General features: G+C 35.4%; 1 protein-coding gene across 1 annotated transcript; it reads left to right on the forward strand.

Annotated features, from left to right (window-relative positions):
• The first annotated feature begins 11514 nt into the window (after window positions 1–11514).
• On the forward strand, window positions 11515–14511 carry dand5 (DAN domain family, member 5). The gene is made up of 3 exons (XM_042762655.1): window positions 11515–12023; window positions 12071–12097; window positions 13010–14511. The coding sequence occupies exons 1-3, from the start codon at window positions 11610–11612 to the stop codon at window positions 13316–13318; spliced, it is 750 nt and encodes a 249-aa protein (XP_042618589.1). The 5' UTR covers window positions 11515–11609; the 3' UTR covers window positions 13319–14511.
• The last annotated feature ends 6722 nt before the right edge of the window (window positions 14512–21233 follow it).

Here is a 21233-nt window from a genome sequence, read left to right on the forward strand (position 1 = left end):
AAATATTATTTGGACACTTAAGTCGCACTTAAAATATATTTTTTTAATAGTTTTAATACGATTAAATAATATTAGCCATCTTCAAGAATCGACTAAAAACACATCTCTTCCATCTTTATTTGACCCTCTAACTCTAGCACTCTCTATTCTAAAACTATTCTTAAAAAAAAAAAAAACACTTGTCCCTTTTAGATTTGCACTCTATACATTTGCTGCTTGTTTTCTTAAAAAAAAACTAACTAGCTTTATAATCTTTTTGTATTCTATCTGTTTTCTTTTTATTTATTATATTATTTAAAAAGCCCTTGGTATGTGTACTGTGTTAAGCTAATTGAGACTTGTTATAGCACTTGCATATCATTGCTTTCTTGTTGATTTTGGTTGCTTCCATTGTCCTCATTTGTAAGTCGCTTTGGATAAAAGCATCTGCTACATGACTAAATGTAAATGTAATATTAATAGTTGGCATGTGCTAATAAATGATTCTCAAATGATCTGAAACTAACTTCACTTTTCTGAGTCATTTTTGTAAAAAAAAGAAAAAAAAAGAAAGAAATCGTTAACACACTCATATTTTGATTGAGTTCAGTAGAATGTTGCTGTTAGTATGTTGCTAAGATAACAAAACAAATCCCTAAAGCGTAAAAACAAAACACACACAAATATTGTGCAAATGGTGAATCTTCACAGGATATTGTGCCACTCAAAAATTTTTACTTAAAAGACGTGTGTGTGTGTGTGTGTGTGTGTGTTTGTTTGTGTGTTTTTTCATAGAAGTTGTCAGTGTGTGTGTTTGTGTGTTTTTGGGGGGTTAGTTGTTGTTTTGTATTTTTTTGTGGTTTTTGTTTTTTTACATTTGTGTTTGTATGGTTTAGTTAGAAAGACCAGATGTACAGCATGTTATGAAAATAGATTCCTTTCATGGAATCCCAAACATTTCCTTTAAAATAGAGATTCCAGGAAATAAACCGTCTTTCCTGGGATTCACTCACATTTGAAAAACATCACTGAGAGTGGAACCTTTTAAGTTTCTAGGTTACTCAGAGCTGAAGTTGTCGTAGTTTGATAAACTTCTATAGTGGTGAACGGAAACTATACAAAATCGTATTTTTTGAACTCTGATATGCTGCAGTACCAAAGAAAAAATTACAGTAGCATTTCTGTGACTTTCCAAAAGTGGAAAAATTGGTCAGAGTTTGTTACTCCCTCAAGTAGTTAGGAACACTCATTCACCAGTATTTCTTATTTATTTATTTATTTCAAAATGAAAATATAAAATACATTTTAAAACCTAAAGAGTTTGGGCCCCTTCTTTCAACTCTGGGAGTGAAGCTCAACTTGTCTGGGAGTGAAATTTGTACATTCATTTTAATAACAAATAAAGAAATATTGTATGAATTAATTTACTGTTGCTTTATCCTCCAGAGACTGGTCATTTTTAATAGCAAACACTACATTTTTTGTGTTAATAAGCATTGTTCTATTGGATGCCAAGGTGGGGTGTCGTTTCGTCCTCGGGCCGCTGAGGCGAGGTCATGTGATGCTGCTCCGGGGACGTCCGTGGGCATGTGTGTAAAGCATGTGTGTGTGCATGGAGGATGCTGTCATTTCACATCAGCAAACCTCTCTGGACACATGGGACAGGGGGACGCTGACCCTGCGGTTACCCAGCTGCAGTGAGGGGCCTCCGGGGCTCAGGGTGGTCCACGCCCCCCCAATGAGAGCCTCACAGCTGGATGACTAGGAAATATCTTGCAGTGTTTCTTGAAGTCTTGTTTTTTAATTTGGTGGTATTCAGTGGTGAAAAGAGTGCTGTGTACTGACATTTGCACACTGCACTTGGAAAACGTTCATATATATTTCAAAATAAAAAAAAACACCATAAAATAGAGTTATTAGTGTTAATATGAAGCAATTTTCCTTATTGATTTTTTATTTTTTTTTACATATTCTTTCCTGTTTCCCCTGAAATGTCTGTAAACTGTTTTCTTACTGTGTTGTATTACAGAGCTAATGCAGTCTTGTTTCTTTAATAAATTTATGTTGCTTTAAGGATTTTCAGATGTGACACAATGTTATTGAAATCTCATAATCTCAAGTATTTTTTTGTAGTAAAGGTGAGATCAAAAAATAAAAAATCTTTTGTTGTAGCACTATGAACAGATATTTGTTAGAAATAAAAATACACAAATATCACCATAACATTTATATTATACTAATATTATGCATTTTACTTTGTTGAATTTTTTTTTGGTGTAGCAAGTATTTGTTAGAAAATATATATAAAAAAGTGCTGAAAAAGCATCATAAAATTTGTACTATAGTAATATCATATTATAGATATATTAAATTAGATTTAAAAATGCAATAAATAGTTATGCTGTTGAAACCTTTTTTGTAGTACTATGACCAGATATTTGTTAGAAAATAAAATATATTAAAATAAATAATACACTGAATTCACCATAAAATTTATACTATACTAATATAATGCTTTATTATTATTATTATTAAAATCTACAATAAATCATGTAACCTTTTTTGGCTGCAAATCTGTGGCTGTTTGAACCTTTTCTGTCACAGGATTGTTTCTGTCAGCACCAGCAGCAGCAGCTAAATGAATCATAACATAATAAAGGCAAACACTCAAAACTGGTTCTATGATTTAAATACTTGCTCATACAAGTCACAACTGAATTCCATTACCTCAGTCTCAGCTGCACTGCTGTTTACAAACAGGTAAGCACAATCCAGTTTTAGCCGGCTGAAGTTACAAAACTCATTAACATTTTATTTATGAAGAAATTATCCAACATTATCCAGAACGATCTACGTGTGACACTTTAGTCTGATACTTTAGTTTTTCTATTCCAACAAAACAAACCAAAAATATTGATGTCTCATCCTGCACTCACTGATGAATATACTAATTTTGTCAAATAAATCACTTCTACGTTTAATGTTTTTACTTTTATCAAAAGTGACTTGCATTGTATTCAAGGTATATTTTTTTATGAGCTCACGCATTCCCATCAAACCCATGACCTTTTTGCAAGTGCTCTGTTGTTTGAGCTGCAATAGTGTTTGACTTTGAATGCTGTTTAACTGGCAACAGCAAGTGGAAAATCATGGTTAATGGCTGTGACGTAAACTAAAACCTATAGAGTGCTACAGGGTGATACATTTTTGTAAGCCAAAGCTGTCGTCCTGAATTCAGTGGATTTTTGGTTAAAAGCTGAAATAAGGTCTGTGGTGAACATGAGCTCAAGATATTTTCATGTTTTATTCTACGGCATAAAATACATCAGTAATACCAGTTATTTGTTTAAGCTTTTACTTGTCTTGAAAAAGGCAGTTGCTAACAAGGGTCTAATGGTTCTAAAGAGGTTGTCGGTGACATAAAACGTTGTCACACTGAACAGGTAAACTCATAGTTGCTTTCACAGCCTCATTGTGCTTAAAGTCATGCTTTTATATTTTAACTGTTCTAACTCAAACTTTCAGTAAAAATGTTTTTTAAACAAAGACTGAAAGAGTTGTTGGAGGGTTAATGGTGGTGACGTTGAAGTCATGTGACTGTGGTGTAGTTCTTTTATAGCTAGAATGTAGCTTTTTACTTCTGCCGATTGTATTTGTGAAGATTATCATGATGAACAAAATGTGTAAGAATCATAAACTTTTGTTGGTCACAGATCTTATTTTCTACAGTTATCCAAAAGCCAATGGAAAAATCCTACTGCCCCCCCCCCACCCCCCCAAACATCTGGTTTCAATAGGAAGTACATTCATACAATAAGGACACTCTTCAACAACTGTACAACTGTACAATTCTTCAATTAATGTGATCTTCATCTGTTTTGTCCTTCTCATATTAAACAAACTAGTGAAGGATGTTTTAGCACACTGGTTGTATGCACACACTCAGCGATTTCGACACTTGGATGATGATGAGTGGGTTTACGGTGCTTTGCGATGTTTGTGCATGTGTTATGGCTGCCCGGAGGGTGAAAGTGTTCCACAGGTGGAAATCTGAAAAACCTGCAGCACACACACACACGCACACACACATATGAATGAACATGGGGGAGGGGTTAGTTTTCAATTTGTTGCCCTTGCCAACATTGTTTTTGTACTCTTATGACCTCATGTCTAGGAAAGGGTTGTTTTCTGCTGCCTGTTTCGCTCTCTTGCACACACACACACACACACACACACACACACACACACACACACACACACACACACACACACACACACACACACACACATGTTGATTTAATCTTACGGCCGTGTGTCATGTACGGTAATACGTGGGCATGCTGGCATGCTTCCAGGCTGCTTGTTTCATATTTATGCACACTACCAGTCAAACAGTTGGACACACCTACTTATTCTTTTTATTTTTTTTTTTTACAGTTTTCAACATTTTAGAAAGTGAAAACTCTGAAGCATAAATCGATGATCTCAGAGTTGTGGCCAATAATGTTACGCACATGAAATGAAAAAAAAAAATATAAATATAATATAAATATAAGATGACGACTTAACCTAATATAAATATATATATATTTATTTGTTTATGTGTTTATATATATATGCTCACTAAGGCTGCAAGACTGCATTTATTTGATCAAAAATATAATAAAAACTATAATATTGTGAAATACTTTAACAATTTAAAATAAAATGTAAAGTAGTAATCATTTGTAACACTTTTATAAATTTAATGCATCCATGCTCAATATTGTACGATTATGGGCACATCCAAAGTTTGATTGGCACTGTATGTTATATCTTTATATGACTGTGCATGCTGAAGTGTGTGCGCGCCTACTCACTCTTTGTTTTCTGTTTCTGAGTGTTGACAGTAAGCTGTCAGTAAACAGTTGGTGATGAACAGAAAGCAATTTGTTCGACAATGAAACATTTTGAGCGTCATTACATAGCAGCCAACCTGTGTAAATTGAAATATGAGTATGAGTAAGAAACGATTTAGAAAACACATAATACTGCTAATTTAATGCTAAACTTTCTTTATTTAGTACCTGCTAGCACTATAGATGCAGTGGTTGCTGTGAACCAATGACAGGAGTCAGATATTATGCAAAGTTAACATTAAATCAAAACTGAGACTGTTTACTTTCCTCTTTGTCTTGTTATGCCTATAAGATGAATATTTTTTCTTGCATTAGCAAGGATATTTGGTGGTCTGTAGAGAATTCTGGTTCAGAAAACAACATTTCACTTGTTTATAGTGCCAGACAACTATTTGTGACATATCCATTGTAGTATTTTAAATATAATCTGATTGTCTGTCTTTAAATTGATGTTGTGTGATGTTGTTTTCTTCCAAATTCATAACCCAAACAGCTTGAGATCCCAGAATTCTCAGTCAGTTTTCCGCAGTTTTTATCTGGGAATATGCAGGAGGGGTCAAGGGTCATGCATGCTGAAGGAGTGAGAGACACTCCACCTCAAAACCACTGTGGGCCTTGCTGATAATTTTACACAATTCTGCCTCCTCCCTGTATTGTCTATAAAAGAGACAGAGAGAGAGAGAAGTACCACTTTTATTTTCAGGAAGGAAACACATCTGTGGAACTGTAACAGAGACAGAAAAGCGGAATCTGCAGGAACATTTAAATATAGATGCCCTTCGCTCCCAAAACACGGACAAACACCCACGTCTATGCCATTTCTTTTAAAATACAGTCTCCTAGAAATTATACTGTTAAAATTTTACAACAACTACAATGATTACATCAGGGTACAAGACCTCAGACAATTAAATATAATGAGCTCTCTTTAAATCATAATACAATATCATCATCATCAGTGTTACAATCAGACAACAGTTTTCAAGTGGGCTGTGCTCCAAAAAAAATTCACTTTCAAAACCAGTGTAAATGCAAAGAGAACCAGTTGAATCCCTTTTTAAACAACCCAATTCAGATCACTTTATAGTATATTGACTGAAAAACAAAATTCAGTCAATATACTATAAAGTGATCTGATGAATTGGGTTGTTTAAAAAAAGAATTCAAAGTGGTAGTTACTTTACAGGGGACTCCAAACTCCAAATTTTCTTAATTTTATTAAGTTTGTACTTAAAACATTATTATATAGAGTTCTTAACCATGAACCAAACTGACCAGCCTTGAGCCACATCACATTACAAAAATAGACTTTGAAAAAAAAAAGAAGAAGAAGAAAAAAAAAAAAAAAAAACTAAATTAAATTTTCAGGACTTTCTGAATAAAATCACTCTAGCCTTGTTAATGAAATAATATATAATACAGCATAACAGTTCAAAACTTTCATAAAATCTTATAAACCCCAAACTTATATTTTAAGTTTAGAGCAATATATTGATTTATATATAAGTTTGAGAGTGCGTATCACAGAGCTCTTGAACAAAATAATTATTGTTACTACAGAGATAAAGAAGTAACAATAATTCAGAAATTGAATGAGTTTTACTTCTAGAACCCTATTGTTGCACTCCATGGGCAATTAATCTTACACAAAACTGTTGTAAATCAAAATAGGTTTTTTATTGAAGTGGTTATGCCAGACCCCAAAGTGACACACAGATTTCCTTTGTTGAATCACAACATCAAAGTGGGCTGCACAACATTGTAGAAAAACAGACTACATGCCACAAGAATTCCCCACTGCTGCGTGTAAAGAGTCAGACGTCTAATGGCTTGTTGTGTCTGAATCCATCTGATAAACAGTTACAGTCTGTTTACTTTACAGCGCTGATAAGAGCAGTCCAGCACACAGACTGTAAAAATGAGACTGTGATGGGAGGTGTGTGTGAAAGAGAATGTTTGGATGTGATTGTTGTCTGGTTGGTATTTATAAGGACAGGTACATATAGAGTCAGCGCTGTTTGAGGTTATTTGCAGACAAACAGGTGAAGTTTCGACTAGACACCTTGCAGACGGTCTAGTCTGGCAGGGCCGGACGACAGTTAAACATGACAGTGGAGAGAAAGTGTAATGCTCAAGTCCGCATACACACAGACACACCCACGGTCACATCCACATACAGACACATGCACATCCTCATGCCAACACCCATTTATCCAAAAACACGTATAGTCATGGCCAAAAGTTTGGCAGAGACATACATTTTGTGTTTTGCAAAGTTTGCTGCTTAAGCTGTTGAGCACCATGTCACAAATCAAGAGTGATAAAGAAGTGGCTGGAAGATCATTACACTGACATTTTGGATCCGTGGCCAGGTAACAAGCAAGTGGACAAGCAGAAGCCTAAAGTGTGATCAACTCCGAGAACTAATAAGGCAAGAATGGATCGCCATTAGTCAGGATTTGGCCAAGAAGCTAATATCCATGCCAGAGCGAATTCCAGAGGTTATGAAGAACAGGGATCAACACTGTAAATATTGACTCGTTATATTTTTTTGCCAAGAAAAGCCTTTAAAACGTATGATATGCTTATCAATGTTTTTCAGTATATCATAGAAACATGCAGAAAAATACTTTACAAATACTGAAGCAGCAAACTTTGCAAAACACAAAATTTATGTCACTTCCAAAACTTTTGGCCATGACTGTACATGCAATGGTACTCGCACATGTAAACAGTACAATAATAGAAAAGAAGAAGTGCCTGTGTTTCTGTGAGAAAAAGAGATACGGGTAAGATGTTTACTTGCACGCAAACCACTCTTAAATCACTGTGTGGAAACAATGATGTAGTGTTTGTGTAGGATTTTGTGAGTTGCTGCTTGCTTTATAATGGCTAGTTTGGCTAGCAACACCACACACAGATTAAAGACAGCGGTGGAAAAAACTCAAATTTCCGTAGAAACAAAGGGGAGTTGAGAGATCTTCACTCGGGGTCCTTCCTGACTAATGAAACTAGTGTTTTGTAAAAACAGCCAAAACCACACACTGTGTATTTTTAAAATTGTTTTTTTTTTAAATGTAAAACTTCAGGTTTGTTTATGTTTGGTGTGACTGAACCAATGCATCTCTGTGGTGAGCGAATGTAGTAATTTAGTCATTTTCCCATTCATTTTAGTTTGCAGGCACAGTAGGCTATTTTTGTTTTTAACAAGAAACTACATACCATCGCTCTTGTGCTTTTTTATTGCATATCCAATCCCTATATTGTTATGTAATGATTCAGTCTTAAATATTTCACAAATCGCTCCAAGTTGGGAGGAAATTGGCAGGATTTGTTGTATGAGAAAACCTTCCATATCCGCCATTGCTTTTTTCTTGTCTCTATTACAAAATGTTGTTATTATCTTAATTCAAACTCTAAAAGGTGCAATGGGTATAAAAGGGAACTTGATTTTCAGTCAGTCTAAGTAGCTACCATAAACATTTCTCTCGAGATTTTGAATGAAATGCATCATCTTGGCTCAGCAGCGCACCTGTATGGTGATGTTAAGTAAATGCTAGTCTTCATATTTGCCTCAGATTAAAAAAAAGCGACTAAATATTCGTGAATTGATATTTCTTAATACAGCTCTCAGTGAAATTTAATCTAATTCACAATAAGAGTATTTTCAGACCACAAATGTTGGTTGAGAACTTGTCTCTAGTACTTAATCTACTCATCTCTAAAAGCTTTTACTCATTTGAAAACACTCACTTTGACTCATTCAGTAGTAGCCTATGTGTTTATTCTGTTCTGGTAATAATAAGTTGTTCTCCTTTGGTAACTGCCAGTTGAGTGTTCTAGATGCAGATATAGGCTACTGATAATGTGGAATCTTGATTGAGAAAGATGGTGGGGTATTGTGTTGTTTGTTGACAAACAGGGCTCGATATTTGAGTAGGCTAGCCTATGTTTTACTTGACAGAAAAAAAAAACAATTATTTTCGCTAATGATTATGTCTTAATCCAATTATTTGGACAGTCATCATCACAGAAGATTCTGAATGAAGTCTCTTCGCGAGTCCCAGATTCGGTGAGTTCCAAGAAGTTTGTCTGTAAACATCACCTCATTTCCCCCCTCATCTGAAACACACGCACAGACACAAACACTCAAACATAGTGTGGTTTGTGGTCAGTTGATAAATGTGCTGCAGCCTACAGATGAACAGGCCTAACACATATTGACATGGAAAAACACATTCCTAAGAATACCCAGTTTTTGTTCTCATCTCTCCTGAGGTTCTTAGAATTGCCAAACCAGCCACAAACAAACACACCGCTTTCAAATATTGCACACCCGCTCTAATAAAGAACATTTGACCTCAGAAACCCATTTCCTGCTGTGCATATTCACCATTAGACGCTCTCAGAAAAGAAAAGGTACAAAAGCTGTCACTGGGATGGTAGCTTTTCAAAAAGCACACCTTTGTACCTAAAGAGTCCATACTGGTACCTTAAGTGTACATATTAGTACCTAAAAGGTACAAAAGTGTGCCTTTTGAAAAGGTACCACCTCAGTGACAGCTTTTGTACCTTTTTTTCTGAGAGTGTGAAATGCATATTTATACCAAAGGCCCAGTGTATGTATGTATTTATTTACAGGCTTCATTTTCATATGCAGTATATAATTTTTATTATTTTTGAGGACCTGAATATGTTTTTGTGTAAATACCTTTTGTCATAAATGTCTACTCTATCCATTTTATAGGTTTCTATGAAGGTTTTTTTTAATTATTTTATTTATTTATTTTATGGGTTAATGTAAGGTTTTTTTTTGGTTAGTGAAATAGAAGATAATTTGTTTATTTATTTGTTCTTATTGTGAGGAACATTTTATTTATCTGAAGAACCTTTTTCAACTATGAAGTGCAATGAAAAGTTTGCATGGATGTTAAAAGTTCTTTATGGAGCCATCAATGCCAATAAATAACCTTTGTTTTTAGGAGCGTTATGTGTGTTTTCATGAATACATGCGTTTGTGTTGTGGTGTATGCATGTGCTCTGGTCAGCATCTCTTCTGTTCTCTAAATCCTCTTCTGTGTTTTGCTCTCTCCAACACAATACCGGCAGCAGTTGCCCTGCTGGGTCACACACATAAAAAGGTTTTTACTCTGTGGATACCTGATAATGTGTTCCGAACAACGATCAGATATCAGAGAATGAAGCGAGAGATTCAAGCCATCGTCAGTCATTTCTCGGCCAACAGAGAATGTCTGCTGCTCTCAGGAATGTCCAGCTTTGCAAGGACAAACCAAGATAAAACGATGACCTTTGTTCCATATTATGAGTCCTACTAAAGTGCACAGGGCATTGGTGAGACACAAAGTCACTGGCTCCACCTGCTGGACAGTGAATGCGCTTACATGCAGAATTATGCTGATAGGGTAGTCATTATAAAATACTGAATAAATATGCAGACAAGTAAATGTCAGAAAATGTTCTGACCAAACTAAGTTTTTCCAGATAGTGTATTGTCCTCTGGTATTATTTAATCGAGATAAGTCATCATAATTCAGTCTTCTGAAAACACACACGTGTGTGAGATTTTTCTTCTTTCTTCAGCAATAGCCAATGATTACAAGCCAAAAAATGGATGTGTTGTTTGGGTGGTTCAGTTATAGTGGAAAATTTTGTTTGGTCCCCATGAAGTAGGCTACTTTAAACATTTTAATTTACATTAGGCTATACCGTTAGATCTCTGATGAAAGATTCATTTGTAATAAGAATTATGTGGCTTAATCCCAAATCAAATCTGCAAATAAATGGAAGTTCTGGAGAAAGATTTAGCTACATCAGGTTTAATCATTTTCTTTAATTAAGAAGTCCCTTTGTTGCATTCTCATGGGAAAGTTTTTTTTTTCTTTTCAAAGGGATTATTAAAGGTCGTAAATATGATCCAGAGCACTTGTCATGTACAGTGTGCTACCTGAGGGATTCATTCTAATTTTAGTTCAAAATGTGACTGTTTGTATTTTTGGTGCTACTTGTCATGCGGGATGTGCTTGGGGATCGGTATCTGATAATTCTTTTTTTTTATGAGTAAGATCTACCCGTGGTAAGTGATTATTGTGCATAATTTTTTTTCATTTAAACATTTAGATCAATTTCGTAACCTTATTAGTTGTCTATTATAGTTGTTTTTTATGTTTAAAATTTCGTATCTTTTTTAATTTTACTAATTTTTGTAACGAATAAACAAATAGCCTAGGCTACATACATAGCCTAAATAAGACTGCAAGCTGTAAAATGAAGACTAACAATTTACTGATATCCTATGTAAAATAATAATAATAATAATAACAATAATAATAATAAATAAATAAGTGAAAATCACACAAACAGCAAATCCGTTCAGTTCCCACGGCGTGATATTATGAGATGAAAGGTGCACTTGTCACTACCTCACGAAAACTCACCTGTCACTCACAGCCATTATTCAGACAGGTACAATAGCTAACCAATAAATAGCTATAATAAAACAATGATGACCAATCATGAAAGTGAAAGCTGAGAGTATATCTTGGTGTGTTTTATGGTCGGCTTTGTGTAAGAAACGACAGCAAGGTGACCACTTTCAGGTCTAGCTTTAAGTGCGAGATTTCTGAAAGGTCGACTTTCCTAGCGACTTTTTCTCGAGCGACAGTATTCGAATTTCGAACTCTGTAGTGTGTAACATTCTCAAATTTAGCAAAAATGGCGTTTCAAATAAGCTTTTTTATTCTGTTGTCAGTGGTCGCTTTGGTTGGCGCTTTTTTCCCTCGCAGCGCCTTTCAGCGGGACTTTCACAGACGCGTCGCGAAAGATTTTGAATCTTCCGGGAACGGACCAGACGAACCTCTTCGGGGATCTGTCAGAGTTGTCAAACTAAGCCCTCATTTTCTGCGACGGTCCGCCGGTAGTCACGTGTCGTCCAAAAACTCACCGAGTCGAGGCGCGTTCCCCGCGTTCTTGGCTCTCGGACGTCCCGGTCCTTCAGTCCTGGCCCATGACAAACCTGCGGCCCTGCTCCCTCAGGTGAGTGCGAGCAGCACCAGCGCAGACGCCAGGAGGAAACAGGGTCTGGAGATGTGGCAGAAAGTCATGCACAAAAGCGAGCGAAGCAAAGATGCCCGGGGTATGGATTAGGCTTTATTTTGGATTAGGTTATATAACAGAGCTGTGCCGCAGTTCCCTTCACACAGGTAGCATAGATTTGTTGATTTTAGCTTATGTATGTTTTTTTTTTTATTTTTTTATAAAGTATTTTTTTTGTTCGTTTTATTTTTATTTTTTTGTATACGTGTTTTTGTTGCTGCAGCTGTTGTGATGGGGTTTTTTTATTGTATATTTTTTTTCATATTTAATTAATATATATTTTTAGATGCACATGTTCTCAAGTGATTTATTTTTTTAGTGTTTCATTATTTTGTTAATTTTTTGTTAATATATGTTTTTTTTGGTTTATGTATTATGAAAACATAAACTTAAAACCTCAATTTAATTGCTGTCTTCAAATTGTAAATAAAATAATAATATAAATCCTGCAGCGATACGTGCATTGTACTTGTTTGATCACTTTGAATTATTTTTATTATGTTTATTTTTGTTTTTTTTTTTTTTATTTTTTTAAAAAGCGTGTAAAAAGTGTATTAGTTTGTTTGCGTTTATGGAGTTTGTATTGTTAGTATTGTGAACAAAGTTTGAATTAAATTTCTGATGGGGATTCTTCTTTAACATTATATGCTATAGGCGTTTTATTTCTAATTATATATACACGACCTGATTATGCTAAACATAAATAAGCTATAGGCTAATTAGGAATTTTTTATTATTTTTGTTTTTTTATTTAGAATTTTGTTTTTTTTTTTTTTTTTTGTTTATTTGTATTTTTTTTTGATTTTGTTTGTTCGTTAGAGTTATTTGACAGTTTGTTATTGTTTTTAATTATTAGCATGTTGTTGCTGTTGTTGTTATTATTATTATTATTATTATTATTAGCATTCAGTATTAACTTGTGTAAAAAAGCATGCCTTCATTTAAACGGGTAGGCTATTACATTAAGGCTTGCTTGTTCCTGAGCCATATTTTTCAAAATGACTTTCTCTTCCTCGTAGCGCATAACGGAGGACGGTTGTGAGACGGTGACGGTTCACAATAATCTCTGCTACGGTCAGTGCAGCTCCATGTTCGTCCCCTCCAGCGGAGAGTCTCGTGGACAGCAAGGAGCCCAGTGCGCGCGCTGCGGGCCCTCTAAATCGCGCTCTGTGCTCGTGCCCCTGCGCTGCGGGACAGAGGTGCGCGAGAGGCGCGTCGTGATCGTTGAGGAGTGCAAATGCGAAACAAGAAGTGAAGAGGTCAAAGTGCATAACACTGAAATGTTTCATTTATTGCAGACATTTTTTTTTTTACTTTCTAATTTTTAAGTGCACCGATGGTGTGTGTATTTATAGGATTACCAAGCCACATAAATGTGGAAGATTTGTGTCGTGTGTCTGAAGAGTGACCGAGATTCGGTTCGGAATGTGTTAAAATACAGGGAATCTCTTTCTGTAAACTGCCGTCTGATATTCAGCGGTATCGTATGTTTGTGTTAACTGAAATGACGATGCTGCTCTTGAGTTAATTTTATGTTTTTACAGAATCAGTAATTTTATGGTTACTTGTAATTTCATAGTTTTACCGATAAGTGTCGCTGTTGCATGAATATGATTTCAGCATTTTTTTTAACTTTAGTTTATTCTGTTGTGTTTATAAAGAATTATTTGAATTAAGGTAAACTAAAAAGTGGCGAATAAAAGTATATTTGGTTACACTTTATTTTTTGGTGTGTCTTTTTTTAAGTTGTATTTATATTTTTGAGCAGAGTAATGTTAATTTACTGTGTACTTACTGAATGGTTAGGGTTAGGATTAGGGTTTGGCTTTGGGTTACTTGCATGTAATTATATAGGCTACAATTTATTGTTATGATCGCCTAATTGTAAGTATGTAATATGTGTAACAAGGACACCTTAAAATAAAGTGTTACCGTAGCCTATATGTGTTGTATTTTGTGAGATGTAGGCTATATTTGAGTCTGGTGGCATTATCAAAGAATTTAGTTCTTAAATTTTCGAAGAATATGAAATATAATCAGTTAAACTGTGCAAGCAACAAATAGGCTACACCACGCAAAGTGGAGCAGTTTTAAATGAAAAAGGTGCTAAATCAATAAAACACCTGAAAGAAAACCTATAATCTAAGCCTGTATGTTTTTGTTTAAATGCCTCCTAATTCATTTTTATTCATAACAGTAAACTAAGCAAATTACAGAATATGTATGTAGCTTCTTTGTGCTTGCTGTTGTATTTTATTTATAGCTATAGACAATTATTATAGGCCTATATTATTGGAAGTTCATTAACCAATGGGTTCTATATAGGCCTAGCTAACTTGTGGTGGGCTATAGAAAATAGACTACGTATTGATTGCCTTGCAGCTTAGGTAAACAATAAAAGCAAGAACCTAGTTTGCTGCTTTAATGAGACTATCGTTTACCATCAAAATGCACTTTAAGTGTTGTAAGACTGCTGCCTAATCACTCTTTTCAAAACTGTGGGAATCGTCTTCTCCCTTATAGGACATTTGAAATTCAGTTTTGGTGTTTTTAGAGTGTTGGTGAGTTTTAGTTCTTTTATTTTCTGTGGGATTGTTGGTATGAATGTGTCGAGTTTACTCATCCTATAGGAAGAATCGCCCGAGGGAGAACAAGGGGGTGCTTTACATCGCATTGGCAGTCTGTCAAAATCGCTTCTTACTGCAATTTGCATTGCGCGTGAAGTAGCCCCCTCCGTCTACGCCTCGCGTGTATTGTGGATTTCACTGGCAGATCTGGTCTACGTCAGTCTGTGCAGTCTAGTGGTTAATGAGGTAAATTTAAGTATATTAATAATTTATTTAACCCTTTGTTGTTAATGTTGTTACTCGTGTGGAGGTTTTTGTGTTTTTTGCGAAAACGCTTTAGAGGGCGCTGTTGCCATGGCAGCGCTGAACGAGGCCGGGGCTTTTTTCGAATTTGGGCTCAAGTTTAACTTGCGCCAAGAACCAGAGCTTCGGGAAATCTAACCCGCGTCGGTAAGCTCGTTAAATGTAGACAATGACAACCCCCGAGCTGCCTGGTATTTGTGCAAGGTTGAGCAAGCAAAGAACGACGGGAAAATACGTCAGGGAAACGCGCCATTAAATCTGCATTAGAGGAAAGTGCTGTGTGGTTAGTGCGATCGTGAGGGTTAGTGGGGTTATGTGGGATCTGTGTTGGGTTAAGCTGGTTTTGGATGATGTTGTGGCATGTTGTTGTGTTTTGGTGTTATGGGAATTTGGTTAAATTTTTTTAGTGAATTAAGGTTTTACGTTTTTTTTTGATATTAATAAAAGCCTGTGTTTGTGTTATTAGTAGGAGCATGAACTGGTGTGCTATAACTTGTATCTCAGAACTTGTTATTGTGTTTGTTAATCTTGTTTTGTTATTCATTGTTTAATATGATGTCGAGCAATGAATGCCCAGTGATGGTTGTCCAGTTGGACTTTTGCATATTGAACCTTTTTAATAACGTGGCACTGATTGAGGCCTTTGAAATGCGGACTTGGGTCTGAAGCTGGTCCATGGGTGGATAGTGGATTGGTTGAACCTGACAGCTCTAAGCATGGTGAGAGGGCCACGTTCCTGCATGCCTCAGGGTCTTTAGTGTGAAATGCCAGGGTAAACTTAGAGATGGTACGGTTGCTATGACATGGATGTGGCACGGATGCCCAGGAGCAGCTGGGCATGGTTGGCACATGATTGCCATTGGGAGTTTGTGCCGCAGGGCTCCGCCAGCTTCCAGTGCTTCAGTTGAATCATACAGTTCTTCATTACAATTGTACATTGAGTTGCCTTCAATTCACGTCCAACCTGCAAAACCCAAAGCAGCTGTATGTAAGAGCACACAGGAGCCAGGGTTTTTTATAGATCACATTAAGTCACAGTGCAGCTTTATGTATAAGAAAACAGGGGCAGGTTTGTATAAGAGCATATAGATTTTCTCTGGATTTGGAGGAATAATTGGTTTAATTGATTTAGATGTTTCTAGAACATACAGAGAAAAACTCTCTGGCTTTAGAAAAATTTTTTATATATATTTTTTTTTTGCAATGGTAGGTGAAGGTCCAAAAAAACACATAAAACAAGAGAAAGTATCATAAAGGTAGACAATGTGACAATGTGACAATGCGTTATGTTTTGCGCTATATTATGTTTTCTGAAGCCAGTATGCAGAATCTCAAGATTGCAAGACAAAGCTAGTTTTTATGTGTCACATTTCATACACAATTTTAATTTGAATCGAGTTTAAAGTTCCATTTATGAACACAAAAAAGTAAAAAAATGTGCCTTTTAAAACAGATTAAAATTTATTTTAGATTTGGGTGCATTATTTTTGTTTATGTTGATTTATTCGCAGTTTATGTTCATTCACAGGATACTGTTACTGTAAAAGCCTCACTTTAATTCTCATTCACTCTCATTTACATGCACAAATGTATGTGATTTTCAGTCTCGGTCTTTGACCTGTGCGATGTGCAAACATATTAATTAGACATTATAGACTGAAGCCTGTGAGATGCAGGTGATGTCACATTACAACTCTAATTGCATTAATTAGGGTAATTAAGGTTAGACATTTGGTGAAAGCATCTTGTGTAGCCGTACCTGATGTCATATTTTCCTGTCGTCTGCCTCACCGTGCCATGTTTCCGAGCTCAGCATCCATGTGTGCCAGTGTCTGCTGGCATCAGGGTTACTGTGTTCATTTACCCTGAGAGAGCAGGAGACATACGCTCTGTTACGGCGCCTAGTGAGCTGCCTATAGCCCGTATTTTCATATCATATGTGCGTTTCCAACAGGAAGGCTGTTCCAGAAGGTAAGCAGTGTAATTCTGCTGACTTCTTAAGATTTGTATTTTTCAAAATGCGGTAGGGAGTTTAATGTTTTTTTAAAAGGGTAAAAAATAATTCAAGATGGCAGACAAAAATAAAGCATTGATGAAAAATGGTTCATTGTCCATCTATGTTTTCTTATAATGGTAAAAAGGATCTTTAGATTATTAAAATGCTCTTCATGCTTAGAAAAAAAAATAGTTCTTGTAAAAACTGATCTCTGAAAGGTACTTTTTTTTGGTTCTTCTGTGGCACTGCTTTGAAAATCCTGACTTGTAACCTTTATTTTTCAGAGTGTGGGCAGTAAACAGCAAGACTGCTCACAATGATTTGGAACAGATGCATAGAAATGTAGCTACTGTAAAACATTAGATTCTAGTGTCTGGGAGAGAAAATGTAAAAAAGAAGATACAAAGTGGAGAAACAATGAATTTCTTCCAGGAATGTATGCCAGGTTTTAATGGGGAGAAGCTCATTATTTGTCTTTTCCTCAGCTTTTGACACATGGCTTTTGAGTGCACAAGGGGAAAGAGGAAGAGGAAATGGAATTCTCTTTAAGAATTCATCACTCTCAGAGATGCAGGAAGTGCCTGCGGGAGCCATTTTGTTTCTCAAATTGTGCTGAGTGGAGTGCAGTGAAGAGAGAAAATCTGGGCACAGCTGAGTGTGCATTCTGAATGTCACTCAGACTGCAGAGAGTCTCTAATTGATTCGGGACTTTGATTCTTCGCTCATTTTGAGATCACAATGCTCAGAGAGTGGTAGTGAGCGACACAGCCGTGAGCTTTTAAATGTCTTGTGTTAAACATGGCACAGATGGCGTGCAAAACTTTTTTAAAAGTCCTGTGAGAATGTATTTGGAATAGTGTGCTAGCATTACCAATTTGCAATACATAGTATGTAAAAATAAAGTGTTTTTTTTTTTTTAATTTTTTTTTTATTGGCACCTATGGTTCCGTGAAGAACCTTCAAAATCCATGGGAGCTTTCCATTCCACAAATGCTTCTTAACAGTGGGAAAACTTTCTTCAGAAATTAAAGTATTAAAATGTTCTTCACAGTAAGAAAACAGGTTCTTTTAAGAACTGTTGATTGAAAGGTTCTTTGGGGAACCCAAAATGATTCTTCTATGGCATCGCTGCAAACACCTTCTTTTGGAATACAGTGTACCTTAAACAGTGAATACACAGTATCAACGATGCCATGTTCACTTTTTACCTAAATGGTTCCATAAAGAACCTTTAACATCTGAAGAACCTCTCTGTTCCACAAAAGGTTCTTTGTAAAACGGTTCTTCAGATTATAAAAAGGTAAGAAAGAGATGGTTCTTTAAAGAACCTTAGACTAAATGGTTCTTTGTGGAACCAAAAATGGTTCTTCTGTGGCATCGCTGTGAAGAACCTTTTGAAGCACCTTTATTTTTAAGAGTGTACAATGCAGTATTCACTAAGTAACCATGCTAACTTTCTTACAGTAACATTAATAGAACATTCATTCAAAGTTGTCTGGTCTTTAATAATGTCTGTGAAACTTTAGCACAAACATGTTAATTATACTTTTTACTTTTATATTTTAAACGTTGTTATACTTCCTTGTTTCGGAACGTTCAGAGATTATTCAAAAATAACATCACCTTATATTTGCGAAATAAAAAGTGCAATGTTTCCTCAATTTCTGTAACCTTCGCATAACCAAGAAAAACAACTAGAGGTTTTGAATGCTCAGAGAATATTCAGGAATAACATTTCTGACCTAATTGGAACTTTAGCAAAACATTCTTAGAACATGTGTTTGTTAGATGCTAGTATTCCATTCTAAACACAACCTGTGACTTAAAATCAAAAGAAAAGTCACTTTGCATGATGAAGTGAGGGACTGGATGTGAATTTGTACCAAACAGAAAGAAAATAAAAGGTCTAAATGTTTGAAATGATATGTTTTTATGTTTTCTGGAGATTCTGGCTTGTTTTTATTGCTTTTTTTTTATGTGTGTGACTATGTTTGCTGAGGCTGGATTGATTGTTCGTTCAGCCTTGCTTTGTCTGTATGAATGTAGATGAGTGAGTTAGAGCTTCTCTGTTATCAATTAAACATCCAGGACGGCTGTTTTACATCAAACACTGCAATTGTGATTCACTGTGAATCCAAATTCTTTTGTTCAGACTCCCATCGGGCATCAATCTAAACTGGGAATGCCAGTTTTAGGTAAATTGTTTTTTTGGACATTGTTATACGATTTTCATGGCCAATTTCAAATGTTTTCGGATCTTTTTGTTCTTTGTTTTGGTTTTGCTACTGTGATTGCCTAGAATTCAAGCTCCCACACACACATGCACACAGAAAGCATAGGCCTATATACGGAAGTGGAAGAGGGGTCTCAGGCTATAATTTAGGGGGTGCAGGTGGCGCTAAGCCGGTATGGGCTCTGCCCGCTGTCCCTGCACGATGCCAGCATGCTGCACGCATACACTCACATACACAGATGATGCCAATGCCATCTGTCATCGGTGAGAACATCTGCAGCTCAAGGTGCCCTTGTCACCCATAGTTAAAGTAACGAGAGGGAGAGAGAAAATACAACTACAGATCTTATTAGGATCAAGTAAAATGCAACTCAGCTGAAATAAACAGACAAATTATGTTTCAGGAAATTACATTTAAATTTTTGTGTTTGCTTTCATAAAGCTGACCAATTCAACCCTGTTACAAAAGTTATTGTAAGATACATGACCAAACTATTTTCTTTTATTCATGGGAAATCTTTCATAAAGCTGACCAATTCATCCTATAAAGATATTAGCTAGCACCTAGACTAAACATGTCATTATGTAGTAGAGATTTTTTTACATTAGCGTATTTTAGTAAAATCTGCTTTGTTTATTGAATATTTTTTGCTTTATAAATATAATTCAAGGTTTCAGTCTGCATTCGATAGAGTCCCTATACTTACAATAATATATTAACATATAAGAAAGCTGTATGCAAAGTGTTAAACTGTAACTTGCAGTTTTCATCTTCTTTTTTTTAACTGCCAGAGGGCTCTAAACTTTAAACAATTAACATTCAAGTTTATTATCACTACATCAACCTTTCCCAATACATTAAAGAAATAATTTTTGGTTTATTATTATTTTTTTTTTTTATTATTATGTATTGGTTTTTGATTATAATTTGTGTTTATTATCATGTATTACCTTTCCCAGATACACTGTACGGTAACTTATCTAATCAAAACAACAACTTAAATCATATGCACACTTCCTTTTAGGCATTCTTTGTCAATGCATTCTTTTGGAAGGTTCTTAGTTTTTTTGTTTTTGTTCCTTTAGAAACACAGATGGTTTCTTTTTCATCTCTCTATCTCACACACTGCCTCCCACCATCCGACAGGTGCAGAATAAACACCCACACACACACACACATGCAGACATTATCAATGACATACGTCTCCTGAGAATGACAGTAGTCCGGGGCATTAAGACTCTGCCAGGCTGAGTTTGGCTCTGTAGGGTGAGTCTTTTGATAGAAACACCTGCAAGATGGCTGATTTTATCTGTCTTTAACGCCTCTCCTGTCTTTGGCACGCACTCTATAACATGTTGGAGACAGGAAAAACAGAGAAGAGGGGGCTTTTATTCTGCTTAAGGTTAAGTGATCAGTAGAACTGTATGTGTGTGAAGGGGGTTTTGGGCCTGAATACATCTGCTCTCATATACGCACCTCCTCCTGATTAAGTGTTTATATGTTTTTGTACGTGGATATGTGTATATATGAAGTGTGTGTGAAGCAGATGGCATGGCTGGGTAACTATGCCAGTCTTTTAAGTATATTCAGTGTTGTGCTCCATCTGTGACCCTGCATGCCAAGACCTGGCCCAACCCTAAATCTATCTATCTAGGTGTATATAAATGACATTTTTATGTCCCGGGTTTTAATGATATTCTTTTTCTTTCTTTCTTTTTCTTTTAACACATTAAAATTGTCTTGAGAACTTTTCACAATTTCTTCATTTTAGTTTTTGTCCTAATTTTTTACATACCTTTAATCGATTATTATTACTTTATTGTCCTAGACCCCGATTTTCAGTCATAAACTATGAAAATGTATTGTAAAATAAATATGTTTAATAAAGAGTAAAATAAAAACAAACAATAATTAATATTATGTATGGTTTTTAAATAATGTTCTTATATTTTCAAATTACTGTCCATGTTTTTTGTCCACAGGGAATCATTTCCCTATAAGCTGAATTTTTGTTTAATTATGTTTTTTTTTTCTCCTGTTGTTGGTGTACCTGTTTATCAAGAGCAAAAATAATAATAAAATAAAAAAAAACGTGAAAATCTTGAATTGAAAGATATGATATGTGGAAAAAATAAAACAAATT

Source organism: Cyprinus carpio, chromosome A1, assembly GCF_018340385.1.
Source record: "Cyprinus carpio isolate SPL01 chromosome A1, ASM1834038v1, whole genome shotgun sequence".
Taxonomy (NCBI): Eukaryota; Metazoa; Chordata; class Actinopteri; order Cypriniformes; family Cyprinidae; genus Cyprinus; species Cyprinus carpio.